The 18,290-nt window shown below is 46.4% G+C and overlaps 1 protein-coding gene across 3 annotated transcripts; it reads left to right on the top strand.

Moving 5' to 3' along the window:
- Positions 1-3,312: 3,312 nt before the first annotated feature.
- Positions 3,313-16,774, top strand: Spo11 (SPO11 initiator of meiotic double strand breaks). 3 transcript variants are annotated; one of them, XM_034495565.2, is made up of 13 exons: positions 3,313-3,443; positions 5,457-5,570; positions 7,486-7,574; positions 8,110-8,176; positions 8,634-8,742; positions 9,296-9,382; positions 10,263-10,299; positions 10,575-10,684; positions 12,405-12,504; positions 12,855-12,892; positions 13,478-13,554; positions 15,618-15,729; positions 16,565-16,774. In XM_034495565.2, exons 1-13 carry the CDS (start codon positions 3,313-3,315, stop codon positions 16,682-16,684), a joined length of 1,191 nt encoding a protein of 396 aa, XP_034351456.1. In that variant the 3' UTR covers positions 16,685-16,774. The 3 variants fall into 3 exon arrangements, with proteins under 3 accessions (XP_034351456.1, XP_034351458.1, XP_034351459.1); XM_034495567.2 differs by lacking the exon at positions 5,457-5,570; XM_034495568.2 differs by lacking the exon at positions 5,457-5,570 and having other exon boundaries at positions 10,587-10,684.
- The last annotated feature ends 1,516 nt before the right edge of the window (positions 16,775-18,290 follow it).

Raw genomic sequence — 18,290 nt, forward strand, 5'->3', positions numbered from 1 at the left:
GGGTTGCCATGTAGGCGCTGGAAATCAAACCCAATCCACTGGAAGTGCTCTTGAACCTGCTGAGCCATATTTCTAGCTTGGATGGGCAACTGTTCTGGTTTAAGTTAATTAATGTGGAAAGAACCATTTTAACTGGGCAGGACCATTCACTGCGCAGGAGATCCTGAACTGTATAAATGGATCTGAGCCCACACATGTGCATTCATCCCTCTTGTTTCCTAATGGTGGGTGACACGTGACCAGCTACTTCCAGCTCCTGCTCCCTTGGCGTCTCTCTCTCTGATCCACTGTATCTTGAAGTACCAGATAGAACAAGCCCTTTCTCCCTCAAGTTGCTTTTGTGGAGGTATTTTCATTGTAGCAACAGAAAAAGAAACTAAGACTTCTTCCTGACAGAGTCTAGAGGAATGCTCAGAGGACCCGGGAATGAGCAGGTCTGGGCCGGGAGGGGGTGGGGGGAACCGAGACAGCTTCTCTTTGTCAGCAATGCTGGCCGAGGCTTGCTTGGAGCCGACTGTGTTTTTCTGGTTCCATCTCCCGTCGTGGGGCTGGAAAGGCCTTTGAAGTGCAGGTGCTGTAAACAGCAGTGGCAGGCACACGGCCTGCTTGGCTACTCCTCTCTGAACCAGGCAGGATGCCTGCAGGGCAGAGGCCGACTTCAGCTGCTGGCAGAACACTCCCTCCCCCTCACCTTTGTCATGGAGGTGGGAACTCCTGCCAGGCACCCGAGCCTTGAGTCTCTCTCAAAGGAACAGCAGATTTAGGTGTCTTTGTTCCTCGGCTGCCTCGTAGCTCCTCCCTAGCCCTCCAGCCACCTCAGGATTTTTCACAAGTCCCAGAGGAGGCTGCTACCTCTGGTGGAGTCTGTGATGCAGGTCTGTCTCCAACGGACAAAAAAAAGGGGGAGCAGGAGAGTGTGAAACCCAGGAGAAAGGTGCCTCCATGATGTCATCTCGCTCTCTTCCCTCCTCAAGTCCCTTCTGAAGTCTGCCTGTTGTGTGGCTGTCCTCCTGAGGAAAACTGAAACAGAACAAAATAAACAAAAAAGCCATCACCCACGACAAAGGGCTAATTCTGCCCACCCTGAGCCGGATCCCTGAAGGCACCTGGGTTCCTAAGGATCTGACATGAACTTGGCATGTCTCCCGTTTGGTTCAGAAACTCGAGTGCCCAGCCTCCCATGCGGAGCTCAACCTTTCTGAGCCCAGACTCTCCATCCAGAAAAAGAGGATGGGTTTTCCCTTCTAATGCTGTTGACTGATTTCAAATGTACCTATCTCCTGGTCCACTCAGCCTCGGTTCATCCGTCTGTGCTCAGTCGCTGCCTCTCCTGGGGCTGTGAGCTTCCTCATCCCTCAGTAACCAGAACTGCTTAGCACAGGAGAGGCAACAGGAAGCAGGGTGATAGTGATGAAGAAAGGCTCTTAACACAGGTCTTACACACACACACACACACACACACACACACACACAGAGTGTTGGCATCTAGGCTCCGCCCCACAGTTACCTGACAACAGCCAGGTGTGCCTGACTCATTATAAAAGGGGCTGCTTGCCCCTGTCTCTCTCTTGCTCTCCTGCCCTTGCTTTCTCACCCTCTTCTCCCTCTCTCCCCATTCCTCTCCCCCTTCTCTCTCCAAGTGCTCATGGCCGGCCTCTAGGTCTCTCCTCCCTCCCTCTCTCAGCTCCCCTCCCCATGCCCTAAATAAACTATTCTACACTATAGAATAGTATAGGGAAGTGTGGCTGGTCCCTCAGGGGAAGGGGTTCCTCAACATGGGCCTGCAGAGGCATCCCCTTCCCCCACACCATAGAGCACCTCCACCAAACATATCTCTGGTTGGTCTCTCTTATCTTTTTATAAAACACAAGAGAGAGAGAGAGAGAGAGAGAGAGAGAGAGAGAGAAGAGAGAGAGAGAGAAGAATGTAAGAAAAGGCTGTTATTTCTGCCCCGGAGCTAGTTAGAAATACAAACTATCCACTGGGACCTGTGGTCAGGCGGCTCTCATGGGATCAATCCCAGCATTCCTCACACACCTTGATTCAAGCCACCTTGGTCCAGTCAGTGTTTTATCTCATCCCAGTCTCTCTTTGTTAAGGACATGGTTCTGAGAGTCAAGGATCCCCTAGAGCTGCAGAAATCCCAGCTGGGAGAGAATAAAGTGAGACATGTCTTAACCTAGAGACGGTGATATCCACGCTATTAAGGCTTAGGATGGAAAGCCTATTTTCAGATAAGCAACAACTTTTTCTATAGTTGAAAGAGTTCATCTCCTTTTAAATTTTTTTTAATGTGTATCTATCCCATGCATGCAGGAACCCATAGAGGCCAGAGGGCATGAGGTTCCATGGAACTGGGGTTATTGGCAGGTATGAGCTGCCCGACAGGGGTTCTAGAACTGGATGAACCTAAACTCTCTATAAGTGTATTAAAATTCTATTTTTTTGGGGGGGGGGGGTTGAGACAGGGTTTCTCTGTGTATCCCTGGCTGTCCTGGAACACCGAAATCTGCCTGCCAGGGCTGGAGAGATGGCTCAGTGGTTAAGAGCACTGACTGCTCTTCCAGAGGTCCTGAGTTCAATTCCCAGCAACCACATGGTGGCTCACAACCATCTGTAATGGGATCTGATGCCCTCTTCTGGTGTGTCTGAAGACAGCTACAGTGTACTTATATAAATAAACAAATAATTCTTTTAAAAAAAAAAAAAAAGAAAGAAAGAAAGAAAGAAAGAAAGAAAGAAAGAAAGAAAGAAATCCACCTGCCTCTGCCCTCCCAAGTGCTGGGATTAAAGGCATGTGCCACCGCTGCCCGGCTGCAATAAAATTCTTAACGCTGAGCTTTTCCCAACAAGGATTTTCTAAATAAAAGCAAATCCCAAATATTATTTGTACAGTAGAAAAGTCTTTAATTTCCAACACACAGGAGGAGGAGGAGCCAGGACATGTGACAGAGGCAGGAAGCCAAACCAGGCAGGAAGGTTTCCCCTCACCCATAGTATCCCCAGGTCCATGACCTTCCTCGTGAAAAGTTGTAAAAATGACCCTACAAAAAGGCTTTGCAAATATTATTTCCCCTAAGTTATCAGGTCAAGGAAAGCTAGACCCCACTGGTCCTCCACGCTGGCTAGATCTGCATCGAGCGCATCACATCCTCCCTGAACGGTCCCATGGGGCCTCAGAGGCCCCCGCGCCTGCGCACTCTGCTCTGCGGGCTGTCCAGCCGTCCGTGGTGCAGTGCGCATGCGCATGTCTAGAGCGCGGGAAGGTTTGTAGAGGCAGGAGGCCTCCGAGCGGCTCGCGTGTCCGCCATCATGGCGTTCGCGCCTATGGGGCCCGAGCCCTCGTTCTTCGACGCCCTGGATCGGCACAGGGCTTCCCTGTTGGCCATGGTGAAGAGAGGCGCAGGGGAGACCCCTGCCGGGGCCACCCGAGTGGCCTCTAGGTACAGCAGCTCGTCAGGGCCACGGAAAGCCCGGGAAGTTTCCCCATGGCGCCGAAGTGGCCACTGTGAGGAGAGTGTCGGAGGCCACGCCCAGGCGCCAAAGTCGGTGCTCGCCAGTGCTCCCTCGTGGTGACCACTTCCCTGTACACACCAGATGTTTTCTAGAATGTTTCAGGTGTATCCCTCTGGCCTCGTTCTAGGTTTATCAGCATCCTTTATAGTCAGAGAGCTTGAGACTTGGTTTGGATTTGTTTTATTAATTTTTTTAATGAAAGCTGGGCCTTAATTCCAGCACTTGGGAGGCTGAGACAGGCATGTCTCTTGAGTTCAAGATCAGTAGTCCCAGGGCTATTAGACAGAGAAACCCCGTGTTGAAAATTTGAGAGAGAGAGAGAGAGAGAGAGAGAGAGAGAGAGAGAGAGAGAGAGAGAGAGCGAGAGAGAGAGAGAGAGGAGAGAGAGAGAGAATGAGAATATATACAGAAGATAGATAGATAGATAGATAGATAGATAGATACAGAATATATATATATATATAATATATATATATATATATATATATATATATATATATATATATATATATGTATATATAATAGGTTTGGGGGTGAGGGATAGAAAAAGAAAAAGTGAAAAGCGTTTGTACCCTGAACTATCACTAATTTCCCAGAACTAACAAGGATTTCAACACATTTTAAGTAATTTATAATAAGACAATCTTCTTGATCTGAAGGAAGCAGGTGAACATATTGTAAGTGATTTCTTCAAAATCAACTACAGAGACTCTAGTATGGTTCCATCTGATGATATCTTAGCCTGCCATATTTGCCCCCAAACTGTTCCAAGCTTTGAAAAATAATGTGTCAGAAAATACTAAATGTTTTAAAATCCATTTTCTGATCTATTTTCCCCCGTTAGAAACGTTGAAAATTGTGTGGACGTTAAAATTCAACATTTTGCCCATCTTCTTTGCTTAACTGGGTTTTCCTTCCTAGGCAATATGCCAATGTTGCTTAAAACGATATATCTTTTTTAAACTGACGGTTTGTGAAATTAACAGCCAGTTGGAGAAAGCCAGGTTCACTCTTGATTATTTTCTAGTCAAGTGACATGATCTGAGTGGCCAAGCCAACTATTTAGTACAAAACTCACCATTTTTTTTCCTTTTCTCATAGTGATTAAAATTTTTCCTTTTGAATCACTAAAATTCAAAAATGGTTAATTCTTAGACATGACATCAATTTTAGAGCAGTGTGTTATAAGAAAGTGCAGGTGCCCACAGGAGGCACACATGCATGTTAATGTTTCTGCGTTGTTTTCTTGGGAAGGAAATTCAAAGCTAGTCTTACGTCATCCTCAGTTAAAACATTTTACAGTAGTATTTCAAGCCAAGTCTGTATTGAAGTTCAGCGACATTGAAATAAGTTAATGTGAGCAAATAAAAAACGTATTTGTAAGTTATATTAGCTCATCATTAATGCAAAAGGGTTCTTTGAACAATGAATTTACAGGTAAATCTAATTTTTCTAAGTAAGCAGTGTAAGAGCAGTTGTTTGAATGCATGCTGAGGTAAGAATTTAGTAAGAGAGATGGTTATTGACATGTGTTTCCAAGGCTTAAAAAGACAAACAGAAGCAAGGTGTGGTGGCCCACACCTGCAATCTCAGCACCCAGGCGAACAAGGTTTGTGGGTTTGAGCCCATCCAGGACTTCATGGAATTGCAGGCTACATTGTGAGACCTTATTTCCAAAAGCAAGACAAACAACAATAATATAATGAAATAAAGGAATTGTGCCAGGTGTAGGATGTCCATGCCTTTAATCCCAGCACTTGGAAAGCAGAGGCAGGCAGATCTCTTGAGTTTGAGGCCAGCCTGGTCTACAGAATGAGTTCCAAGACATTTAGGGCTACACAGAAAAATTCTGTTGGGGTGAGGGTGGGAGGTTGGCTTTGTATTGATCTGGGAGATGTTACACGGTGTAAAATTGAGTCACAATGTGTTTATTGTTTCAGTTCTGAGGTTCTTACATCTATAGAAAATATTATCCAAGACATAATCAAAAGCTTGGCAAGAAATGAAGTACCTGCCTTCACAATAGACAACAGATCGCGCTGGGAAAACATAAAGTGGGCATTCTGCAATTTTTTTTTCTACATTTTAAAAAGATGTGTGTCTGTGCCCGTGTGTGTGTGTGTGTGTGTGTGTGTGTGTGTACCTGAAAGTGCATTGTGCCTGTGAGTCCCCACGGAAGAGGGTGTCAGATTACCTGGATTCTTGGGAAGCCACCTGATGTGAGTACTGGGAACTGAACTCCAGTCCTATAAAGAGCAGCAAGCACTCTCAGCTGCCCAGCCAGCTCTCCAGCCCCTGAAGTTTTACTTATTTAAGACAGGGTCTCACTATACTCCCTAGCTGGCCCGGAACTGACAATGTAGACCAGGCTGGCCTCAAATTCAAAGAAATCTGCCTGCCTGTCCCTCCTGAGTGCTGGGATTAAAAACATGTGCCACTGTGCCTGGCCCCCTGAATTTTGTTTTGTTTATTAACTTATTTTATGTACATGAGTACACTGTAGTTATGATCTTCAGACACACCAGAAGAGAGCATCAGATCCCACTACAGATGGTTGTAAGCCACCGTGTAGTTGCTGGGAATTGAACTCAGGACCTCTGGAAGAGCAGTCAGTGCTCTCAACCACTGAGCCATCCCTCCAGTCCTGAAGTTTTGTTTTAAAATTCAGTACCTACATCGTTAATTCAATTTGTTTAAATTAGACTTACAGTCACGTGTTATTCTTTTTTATCCTCTTGACCTATAAGAATTAGCAGGTTTACAAAATCTGTGCTCCACAGGAGGGCTCTGTAAACTAGAAGTCAGTGTGAAAGATAAGGCAAAGACAAGCAGGCTAGCCACTAGAGCTGCTCTGCGGGAGGGAAAGGTTCAAAGTCTGTTTGCCCTAGTTCAAAACAGCCAGACTTCTCCTCAGCACTAAGAAGACACCGTTGGTGTGATTGTCTTCCAGTCTGCAAAGGCAAGCCATTGCTCAGGCAGCCACACTCGGTGTTGCCATGCAGACCACACTACAAGTATTCTGAACTCCACACAGGGATGTGGCACAGTTCTTATCCCTGTCCTAGCTGCTTGCTCTGGGAGCTTTATCCAAGTTCTCCAGTCTAGCGATAAAGGATTGGCCTTTCTAGTCCATATCGCCTTCTCTACAGGACAGGTGGTTCTCTGACTTTGTGAAACTCACTGAAATAGAGGAACAGGGTGAGGAGATGCTGTGTGAGTATTACTTTAAGATCAGTATAGTTAACGTAAGCTGTATACTTGGACGATGGTTTTTTGAAAAATGGATTCCACCCAGTTTCCAAGCAGCTGCCATATGCCTGGTGCCTTTTGCCACCTTTAGGAGAGTCTGGGAGGTTCAGTTTAACAAATTAATATCAGTAGTTCACACAGTGTCACTTTGTGGGTAAATTGAAATAAAACATTTGAGCCAACTTAGTAACTGAGAATGCGTAATGGCAGAATGATTAAAACACATAATAGTAAAGTATGTGTAAGTACTTAATACACACCGTCGCCCCAACCAAGAGCACTGAAGCACGTTTAATATACTTAACCCCTAGCTAGTCACCTGTTAACTACCTGCAGCAATTTAAACTGTCCCTAAGCTCAGCACCCACACACAGCAGCAGTGTGGGAGAAGGCTGAGCAGCTGAAACGTGGGCTGTGTGAGTGGGAGCACATGTGTTAGGCTACCCCACCCCTCATAAGAGCCAGCACGGGCATGTGCGTGGAGTCCCAGGGCTGGGGAGGTGAACACAGGAGGGCCCTGTGGCTTACAGACCACTCAATCTACAGTAACCAGAGAGCTCCAGGACAAGACGGGTGGTACCCACAGAATGCTTCTCAAGGCGTGGCCTCTGGCCTCTGAACACGTGTGCGTAATATGCAGAAGGTCACCCCGAGTGTGTGTTAGCTCTTCAGGAGTTAAGTCCTTCTCATTTTGTTCCTTTGTTTTGAACAAAACTACAGGTTCGAAGATTCCGTAGGCCTTCAGGTGATACCTCAGTGTACCACAAGAAAAATCAAAAGCAACTCACCAAAATCCTTTAAAAAATTCGGTAAGTTCATCTTTGATGGCATTGAGTGATGAAGAATAAATGAGATATTTCTAGAGCTTAGCTGCTTTTAGTGGGATGGCTTCACATGTTCTTGAGTGGGCAACTTGTCCTTGATTAATTTCTAGAGCTTTTCACTGTCAGTAACATCAGGAACATGCTGCATTCAAAGTAAGCATGCTGTTCTGGATTCCTGGGACAATTGTGCTTTATCTAACCTTTCTTTTTTAGATAATTTTTAAAGTATTATAGACAGACAGAGGGGATGCTTATAATTTTTTATAACAGCTAGGTGTGGTGGCACATGCCTTTAATCTCAGCATTTGGGCGGGGGAGGCAAAAGCAGACAGATCTATGTGGGTTGGAGGCTAGCCTGGTCTACAAATCCAGGTTCAGGACAGCCAGGTCATTAAATGGAGAAACGCTGTCTCAGAAAAAAAATTATTGTTTTGATAATTATTGTTTCAAATTGGTAAAGACAGAGAGAAAGAGAGAGAAAGAGAGAGAAGTAAATTGTTTCTTATGTTCTATTTTCCAGCTCTAATTCTGAAAATATTGTCCATGATTTATAAATTAATACAGAGCAACACTTATGCAACCAAGAGGTAAATATATTGTTCTGGTAAATTCATCTTCAAAAAATGCAATGCAGTGTGGGATTTAGTTAAATTTTTTCTTCTAAATTTACTGTGTATGGATGTTTTGCCTGAATGTGTGCCTGTGCACTGTGCACCACATGTATTCCTGGTGTCTGAAGGAGCCTGAAGATGGTGTCAATTCCCTGGAGCAAGAGTCACAGACTGCTGTGACCTACTCTGTAAGTACTGGGAATTGAACCCAGGTCCTCTGGAAGAGCGGCCAGTACTCTTAACCATTGAGCCATCCCTCCAGTTCCCATTAACTTTTAAAATATGCTGTGAGAAGCCATGAAACCTGGAGCCCGGGTAATAAGGAGCTCTCCTCGTATGGCGTGTTTCCTGCATCACATGTTGTCTCCAGTGTTCTGTGTCTGTCACAGTCCAGGAGCACATGCTCATTCAGTGTTGACCTTACATCTGATAGAGACATATACTACACTGACAGCCAGCTCTTCGGGACCCAGGCCGCGGTGGACAGCATTGTGGATGACATTTCCTGTATGCTGAAAGTACCCAGGAGGAGTCTGCACGTGGTGAGCCATTCTAAGTACAAACACTGCCCCAAAGCAAATGCCAGCTGCCCCGGGTCCCAGAGCAAAGTCCGGCAGAGGCAGAGGTCAGCCGGAGCCACAAAGTGAAATCCTGACTGAGGGACAAGTGTCTCTGCCCTTTTCACTTTGTTTGATACTAAATTTTCTCACCATTGGAAATCTTAATCTGTTTCCAATGTATTCCTTATGTTGAATGAACCAAAGCAAGGACCTTATCTTTTTTTTTTTTTTTTTTTTTTGAGACAGGGTTTCTCTGTGTAGCCCTGGCTGTCCTGGAACTCACTCTGTAGACCAGGCTGGCCTCGAACTCAGAAACCCGCCTGCCTCTGCCTCCCAAGTGCTGGGATTAAATGGGTACACCACCACCGCCTGGCAAATATTTTTATTTCCTAAATACCCTTACATGTTTTCTTTTTCATCTCTACCTAGATTCTGGTCTAAGCTAAAATACAAGTATCGTAACAGGTGAACATGTGAGAGGCTTGGAGCAACAAATATATCGTGGAGTATTTTCAAATATGTTATTTTTTTCTAGTTATCTACGTCCAAGGGATTGATTGCTGGCAACTTGAGATACATGGAGGAAGATGGTACCCGAGTCCAGTGCACCTGTAGTGCCTCGGTGAGCATCCTCCCATCTCACCTGCTCAGAGACACACAACCCTTCCATTTTGAATCAGATTTCATTCCTTGTTTTTGTGTGTGTAATTTATAGATAAGGCTAAAAATTATTATTGTGTGTATATGAGCATGATATGTGTGTGTGCTCACAGGTGCATGTGTGCCTCAGCACAAGTGTGGAGGTCAGAGGTCAGAGAACCACTTTCAAAATCAGTTCCTTCCTTCCACTATGCGTTCCTGGGATCAAACTCAGGTCATCAGGCCTGTATGGCAAGTACTTTCACCCACTGAGCCAGCGTGCTTGAACCCAGAGACTTTAAGTGGTGATGTGGATGAATGGTGTGTGCTTTATGGGGAGGGAGGGCCTACATTAAGCACACGGTTTTCTTGTGCTAATTGTCATATTGGAATAAACAGACAGATGTTCTTTTGAAATGTGCTGTTATTTCATGTAGCTTGTGGCATGGCAGCCTTTTTGGAATGGCTGTTTACATAATCTGTGTGCTCTGAAGTGAACGCATTTCATCCCTAACCCCTTGGTGATCACTGTACTAGAGCCGCTGTACTAGGTGTAAGTGGTCCTGCTGCTCCGTCAGGACAGGACATAGCAGTGCTGCAGAGCCTGCGTCAGGACACTCTCCTCCATCTTGTCTGCTTAAACCACAAATGTGCAAAGACAAATGTGCAAAGAGCAAGCGTCTCAGTCTGGGAAGCCACGGGCCGTGCGTCTGCTCTCCTGGCAGCTGGTCTGCTCTTCCCTGAGCAGCGGTCTCTAGACTTCCCATCAGAGAAAAGTGAAAGCATAGGATTGTTGGGGTGAATTATAAAATGTAGCTACACCTCCTTTTATTTAACTTACAAACTGTATGTTTTAAACTCAGGCTACTGCTGTGCCATCGAACATTCAAGGAATGCAGAGTATCCTTTTTCAGTGAGCTTTGCCCTCCCGCTGTGTAGCAAGCAAGTTAGGCTGTAGAGACAGCCACAGTCCCCTTGCTAGAGCTCCCAAGGACTCACTGTGGAATAAGCGCAGGCCCTTGTACATCTGGGTGGGTGTGGATGTTGGAGGGTAAGCGAAAGCCTTTTCCCTAGAGCAGGCTCTGAGTCATCACGGCACTACACACAGTGCTGTGATGTCATAGGTGACTACCCTGGGGTGTTATGACAGTAGTTTCTCAGCCTTAGCGCCACAGATCTGATGACAGATGCGAAGTTTCTATTAATAGTTGAGAAGGACGCAACATTCCAGCGGCTCCTGGATGACAACTTCTGCAGCAGGGTATCCCCATGCATCATGGTCACGGTAGGACACCTGCCTTCCTTTACCACCTCAGTGCCTGGAGAGAGGCTTCCAACAACATGTGTGCATCATGGCCCTGTCCGGTATAATGAGTTGTCTAGCACCACAGAGCAGAAGTGTCCTCGGTGCTTATTTCAATGTCCCCATACCTAACTCAAGTTCAGACTATGGTCTTCATTCTTAAACACCAGCAGTTTTCCAAAACAGGGTTAGTTTCCATGCTCCTCCTTCCCCGCCCCCGCCCCCACATTCCTGCTGCTGTGGGTTTATCCGGGGCTTGGGTAGCGCACAGTGCCCTGCCTGCTGTTGTTCACATGGGTTTCTATCCCCGGGGAGTCACTGGGTCAGTCTGAAGGAGCTTGCTCTTTGCAAGCATCCATGTGCGATAGTGGAGGCAGCAGTGGTGCTTCAGGACCGCTCTGCAAAAGGCAGTGTGTCAGCAGTGACAGCTAGCCCAGAAAGGAGCAGGCAGGAGACAGGAGAAAGCCTTTCTGCGTTCCCTTACATGAGGGCTTCCATCCATTCAAGGGGTCCCTTCTGTTCTCTACCCCAGAGCCCAGTCATCTGAACTCACATTGTAGGGTCCTGATGTGAGTCTGGGAGGGACAAATGTATTGTTCCACCGTGGGCAGTTGGCTTCCCACGGGATGGTGATGTGGTGATGGGGTTTGCGAGTCTGAGCAACCAAAGGAACAGGCTTCAGGAAGGAAGAGAGCTTGGGGCACAGCATGTGGGAACTGCAGAGTGAGAGTAGACCATGCTCCCCTCTTCAGTGATCTCTTCCCAGCCTGCCTTTACCGAGCTGTAGAACACCTGCTCCCTGGAGAAGATGATTGTCTGGCTGTCTGCAGTGTTTTAGTTTGTTAGATTGAGCAGGAACATACCCTCAGCGGAGCAAGGAGGGGGGTCTATGAGGAGGTGCCAGGCAGCTGGGGAGCCTCACAGGCCTGTTCTGTCCCATTGCATCCTGACTCAGCAAAAAGATAGGCTCATGGGAGGCTTTGCGCAGTATGGCTTATGCGCTGCCTGTGGGTCAGATGGCAGAAGTGAGAGTCTGACAGCTGCTTGGGAGGTTTGGGTTAATCTCCTGTGAGGACGCAAGCGCAAGCGGACAACTGAGTGGAAGGACTGCATGAAGGACTGTGACTGCTGACTGTGGGGAGGAGTCTCTGTGGCTCCTACCTGCGGTACTTACTGCAGTGTCACCACAGAGCCACAGGACACAAGCACTCAGCTCTTTATAGAAGTAGTTCTCCCTAGTGTGATTTTGACATGGGGTGCCTTGGGGTGATGGCAGGAAATCCTAGTGGCATCTGTTTAGCTGAAAGAGCCAAGAGACAATATAGAAGATAAAAAAATTGGCAAGCGTCTGGTTGACCTTTCCTTGCAGCAAGTGGGTCATTAGACTTTACCTGCTGAGCCACCTCGCTGGCCCTCTCTTTTCCATGTCAACACTACAGTGAGCACCTTTAAGTGGGTAGGCCCTGTATTACTTCTCTTCCTGGAGAAATGTTTCCCTGGGATGGGATCTTCCAACAGGCACACCCCGAGCAGAACTGTCAGCACGCGGCCCCTTCCCTGTTGCACATTGCCCTCACTACCAGCCTGGGGCTCCCACCTGGAAGTCAAGATGGGGTCCCATTTGTCAGTGTTGATGAAATATGTGCCGAATGGACCCAGGTCCTCTTCTGGGGTCACAATGTCCGATTGTGTCTGCTTTCAGGGAAAGGGTGTTCCAGACCTGAACACCAGGCTCCTGGTAAAGAGGCTGTGGGACACCTTCCATATTCCTGTTTTCACGCTGGTCGATGCTGATCCCTACGGTAATCCTTCCTGGACAGTCTGGGACAATAGTCGGGATTGTTTCCTGTTGTGGATGTGCTTTTCTGCTTTTAGAGCATCTGCATAGTACATTGTATGGGCCAGGGGAGAGCTCAGTGGTAGCGTACTTGCCTAGTGTGCATGGTGTCCTAGGTTCAATGTAAGAGACTAGTAAAATAGTCAAAATAAAGGCTGGAATTATTTAATGTGATGTTCAACATATGAAACTGACAACATAATTTTTTCATTGGTAATGTCTACAGAAATAAAAGTTTTAGGTTGTTAGATGAAATTTGAGATGTAGATTCCACAGCTGTGATCTGAGTCTAATCTTGAAGCTCACTCTCAACAGGCATCGAGATTATGTGCATCTATAAGTACGGCTCCATGGTGAGTACAGAGAAGCGCGTCCGCTCTGCTGCCTCCACACACTCTGCACATTCGCTGGGGTGGCTACTTACGTGCCTTATGTAAGGCTAGGCTTTCCAGAATGTTCCAGGGCAGATGGTGATGTCTTTGAGAGCCAGCCTGTGCTTCGGTGATGTGAGCCCGGCTCTCAGCACCGGCAGCACTCACAGGTAGCAGAGATGAGGTGTGTGCAAGAGGTACAGCCTCCTGCCTACACTCCTAAAGAGCACGAGATATCCCATAAACGTCACATGCCGCTTCCAGTTTTGATTTCACCATTGGGAATGCTACCATGAGAGAAGAGAAAACACCAAGTCCTCGCTGAAGCCTACAGTGACCAAATTCAGCACATCTTGAAAACCTGTAGAGCTACAAATCCTGGTTCCCTCCAAAGTGGCCAAGCCTGAATCTCTAAATAAGCCTGTAGCTCAGCCAAGCTCAGAGCAGAGGGGTCGGGGCAGAGCAGGAGGTAGGGAGTGAGGACAGGCCAGAGAGAGTGCTCCGAGCACCTACCTCACCCTGCTGCCAACAGGAAGCCACCTGACACAGCTCCGCTCTTTATTTCAGTCCATGTCTTTTGAAGCCCACAATCTCACTGTCCCAACAATCAGATGGCTTGGTCTCCTCCCTTCTGATATTAAAAGGTAAGATGGTGCCTGATGTCACTTGCTGTCTGTAGTCATGAGTTAAATTTCTTGGGGTTTCTGTTATTAAAACAGTTAATAAAGTTCTGGCATAGTGATACATACATAAAGAGGCCCTATCTTAAAAACCAAAAAAAAAAAAAAGGGCAGCTTAATGAATTATTTAATTTCACTTTCAGCTAGCTATGGTTACTTTTACAATTTTTACAAGGGATTATGGTTAAATCCCTTGTACAAGTTTCTTGTATGGAAAAGAATAATGCATAGAGAGACATGGCATCATATTTATAATCCTGTGCTCAGGGACTTAGAGTCAGAGTTTGAGAACTTTCATCACTTACAATTGAGAGTCATTTGAGACAGAGCAGTCCTGGGTGGCTGGTGGTTTTCTGCCAACAGCCATGACCTTTCCCTAGAAAACTCAAGGTCCTCAACTGTTTCTTTGTCATCTGATTTTTGCACACAACACAATGTGATATTTAAAAAAAAAAAAAAAAAAAAAAAAACAATAAATATGTTCCTCACAGAAACAGTTCCTACTCCTGAATTCCTGGGCTAGCATTTGTTTAGGCCATCCCTCACAGCTACTCTGGGAGGCTGTAGATAGATGATAGGCAGATCGAAGAGTCCTCCAGTAGTTACCTGAACCTTTATGTAGTCTCTGAGGATTCCCAGAGACTTGATGGGACAAAGTGTGTGTGCATTTCTGAGGCTTCCCCCTGATGTCAATAAGTTCTTGTTTGTTCTCCCTGGAGAGTGAGCCACCTGGCCTGGCCCTCACCATGGGGGAGCACTGCTTTTCAAATACTTTAAAAAATATTTATTTAATGATGTGCAGGTACTGGGGGGCATGAACATGGGAGTGCAGGTACTGTGCCCGAAGCCTTAGAACCTGTGAAGCTGGAGTTACACCCAGTTATGAGCTACGAAGACAGATGCTAAAATCAAACATAGGTCCTCTGCAAGAGTAGTATACACTCTTAACCACTGAGCCAGCCCATTTCTCCAGCCCTTCCAGCACCCTCTTGCTATTCTTCTTTCCCCTGAGAAGAACTTGAATGTGTGTGAGGGAGGCTGAGGCAGTGGGCTGTCTTTGTAGATGCTTTTTTCCAGAACATGGAGACCATAAAGCTACAGAGTGAGCAGGAAGGAAGCGTTCCCTCTGGAGTTTTAAATGTTTCCATTAAAGAGAAGCAGAGTTTCAACTAATGCAGTATACTCATCATGGTCATTTCTCTGGGAGTGACTCTCTGCATGAAGACAATTTCAAACAGATTTGGAACATGGAAACCAATGGCTTTTAAGGCAGAGGTCTTGAAGAAACTCCAGTGGTGGCTCATAAACCTCTCTGGTGCCCCAAGAGCCACTCCAGATAGATCCATGATCAAAGGGAAGAGGCTTCAGGGAGCAGCGCTAGGTTCCCTTCAGTCATCCAGGCAGGAACTGCCACTGGCAAATGCTGGTAATGATGGGGACACTGAGGAAAGCTCACATTCGAGCTTACCTGAAAACCTCAGACTTCAAAAGCAGATTGCTCTGTCACAAGTCCAGATAGCTCTACTGTGTTCAGACTTCAACTAGGTAAGTGTGCATTCTGCATAAGAAAATAAGATATATGTCCTCTGTGCTGAGACCCAAGTGCTTATCAGCTGTCACTTTTGACTTCTTTGAGGTTCTGAGTGCCAGCCACTGGCAATTTCTGCCGGAGGTCACGGCTACAAGAACAGAAAGCTCCAGCTGGCCCATGCTGAGTGGCTTGGCTCAATGTGTCTGACATCAGTGCTTCCTTCAGTAGCCAGTACCTGCTCATCTGTAGTCATCTCTTGAGGATGAAGAGGGGAAGGGAACCAAATCTGTTGCTATGACAACACAAACTTCTACTTTGAGCTTGGAAAACTCCCTGGCCTGTGTCACAGAGCCCCCAGATGTTGGGCTTGAGGGGGAGGAATGGACTGATTTCTTCACCTTCTTAGTTTGTTGATGTGACATCATAAATGCAGGCAAAATAGATGTGTTGCAGGAGCGCCTTGTTTTGACTGACGACTCCCATGCCTGTCCTCCAGGTTACATATACCCAAGGAGAGTTTGATCCCACTGACAAAGCGTGACCAGATGAAGCTGGACAGTATCCTGAGGAGACCTTACATCACCTACCAGCCCTGTTGGAAGAAAGAGGTAGGTGGTGTGTTTTATAAACTCTCTTTCACTGTCATGGTAGCTGTTCACAGGATATCTTCAGCACATCCCTGAACTGCTGTTTCAGTTTTTATCAATCTTACTGATTTTTAATTAATGCGTTCAGTTAGTATACAAGATAACAGGTTTTATTATGGCATTTCATACATATATATCATGGTACTTTGCTCAAAACCCCACCCCACCTCTGCAAGTATATTCTTCTCCCAGCATGCTCTGCTCTGCTCTCTCACACACTACATGTTAGGTCTAGAGTTCTCATAAAAAAGAAGACATACAGCACTTTGTCTTTCCCTCCCCCTCTACCAGTTCTGTCTGCCCAATGTCCTTCTCCCCCACCCCCGTGAGAACCTTCCTCCCAGCATAGTGCCTCCTCTGTGTTCATGTTCTACATGCATGCATTTTTAAGTCTAGACTCTGCACATGGAAGAAAGCATGCAGTACCCATCCTTCTGAGTCTGACTTATTTTCTTGAAATTCTGTCTCCAACAACTGATACTAGCATAGTTTGGCAATGATAATGTGTTGGAGTCACATCCCATGAGTAGCTCTGACAGAGGAGGCCAGCAGGAAGAAGATGTCTGCTTGTCCTCCTTCACAGTCATGTCACTTTATCAGGGATGGAGCGATGACATCACAGTTGATGAAGTTAAAAAAGAAAAAACTGGGAAAAGTCTTAGAACAAAAGCACTGTAGTCTTGAGGCCGTGCCTTACCTTGTGAGCAGTAGCCACTCTAGATGCCCTAGTGGGTCTGAAGACTGTCTAGTCTGCAGGCCTGACACATGCTGGCAACACTGTGGTGCCTTCTGACAGATGGAAATAATGGCAGACTCTAAGATGAAGGCGGAGATCCAAGCCTTGACCTTCCTGTCGTCAGACTATCTGTCCAGAGTGTACTTACCCAACAAGCTGAGGTTTGGAGGATGGATATAAAATCACAGCGGGGGAACATGGACCACCAGAGCTTTCTATTGGCTTGTTTGAGTTACAAACACTGGGTGAAGACGTATCTAGTCTTAGTTCTGCAACGGTAAAAATAATTTTACATTAACATATTTTTGTCAAAGTGAATTTCATAGTGCTCTTTAGAAGGTTTGATCTTCTGTAAGGATGGATTCTTATTCTATGTTCTAGAGTGATTCTAAAATAATTTATTTAATTTTAAATTTTTATTAGAAAAACTGTTACGTATCATAAAAGTCTATAAAAATTTGCTTCCTGCGACATAACTAACATAGCATGAAGTATCTCAGTAGCAACAAAACCAGCAGGCGAGCCTCAAGAGGTTGCAAAGGAGTCACAGGTATTCTTTTCTAGCACTTTCTTTTGCCTCATGGTGTAGGTACCTTGCCCTGTTAATGTCGCTGTGGAGCTAGTGAAGCTTATTATAAACAAGATTCACGCTGGTGTGTGTCCCTTGTCTTCTTCTACTAAGTTTGGTACGCGTCTCCACCCATAACACCATCCCAGAGCCCACCACACAACGTTGCTCAGAGCCAGGCACCTGGATTCCACCTTGTTCCCTGAGTGCTGAGATTTACTGCAAGCAGGCTTATAGTAGGCTCTTACCATAGGCTATGCTCCCTGCCTCTCTAGCTCTACCGTGATTTTGTCAGACTGTCAACCACGAACATTTATGGTCTCAGTGCATCCCTACAGGAAAAGAAGCTTCAACTGTGGTAAGCCTGCACGCTTCCAGAAGAGTGGGGGTGTTGCTTAGTCTGTAAGGCTCGGCAGCAGCGGTACAATAGGACCCATTCTGGACTTGTGAGTGGGTGTGCGTGAGTGTGCTGCCACTGTGCACGTGCTCTCATTTCACTCTCAGGAGTGACTCTGAAATTTACAAGTCAGAGCTCAGAGGTGTTACTTGTCCAAGGCCACTGTAGCATTCAGAGACAACGACACCACCCACCCTGCTGGACAAACGAAAGAACATGCAGTGGCTACAAAGAAGCGGGGAAGGCGGCCCTGTTCAGAGTTCACAGCTCCAAGACATCAGCAGCAGAGCATTCAAGCTGAGCTGAGTCCTGTGTGACTCCACAGGGCGCATAGCCATGACACCGCCCCGCCCGAGAGCTTATAGTAAAATTAAATGAGGCAATGTGACAATCAAAAAAAGAGACTCAGTATGCACAGACCCAGTACACGCAGACCAGGTACATGTAGACACAGTACACACATTCCCAGTACAGGCAGACCAGGTACATGTAGACACAGTACACACATTCCCAGTACACACAGAGCAGGTACATGTAGACACAGCACACACATTCCCAGTACACACAGACCAGGTACATGTAGACACAGCACACACATTCCCAGTACACACAGACCAGGTACATGTAGACACAGTACACACATTCCCAGTACACACAGAGCAGGTACATGTAGACACAGCACACACATTCCCAGTACACACAGACCAGGTACATGTAGACGCAGTGCACACATTCCCAGTACACGCAGACCAGGTACATGTAGACGCAGTACACACATTCCCAGTACACGCAGACCAGGTACATGTAGACGCAGTACACGC

Source organism: Arvicanthis niloticus, chromosome 2 (genome assembly GCF_011762505.2).
Source record: "Arvicanthis niloticus isolate mArvNil1 chromosome 2, mArvNil1.pat.X, whole genome shotgun sequence".
NCBI lineage: Eukaryota > Metazoa > Chordata > Mammalia > Rodentia > Muridae > Arvicanthis > Arvicanthis niloticus.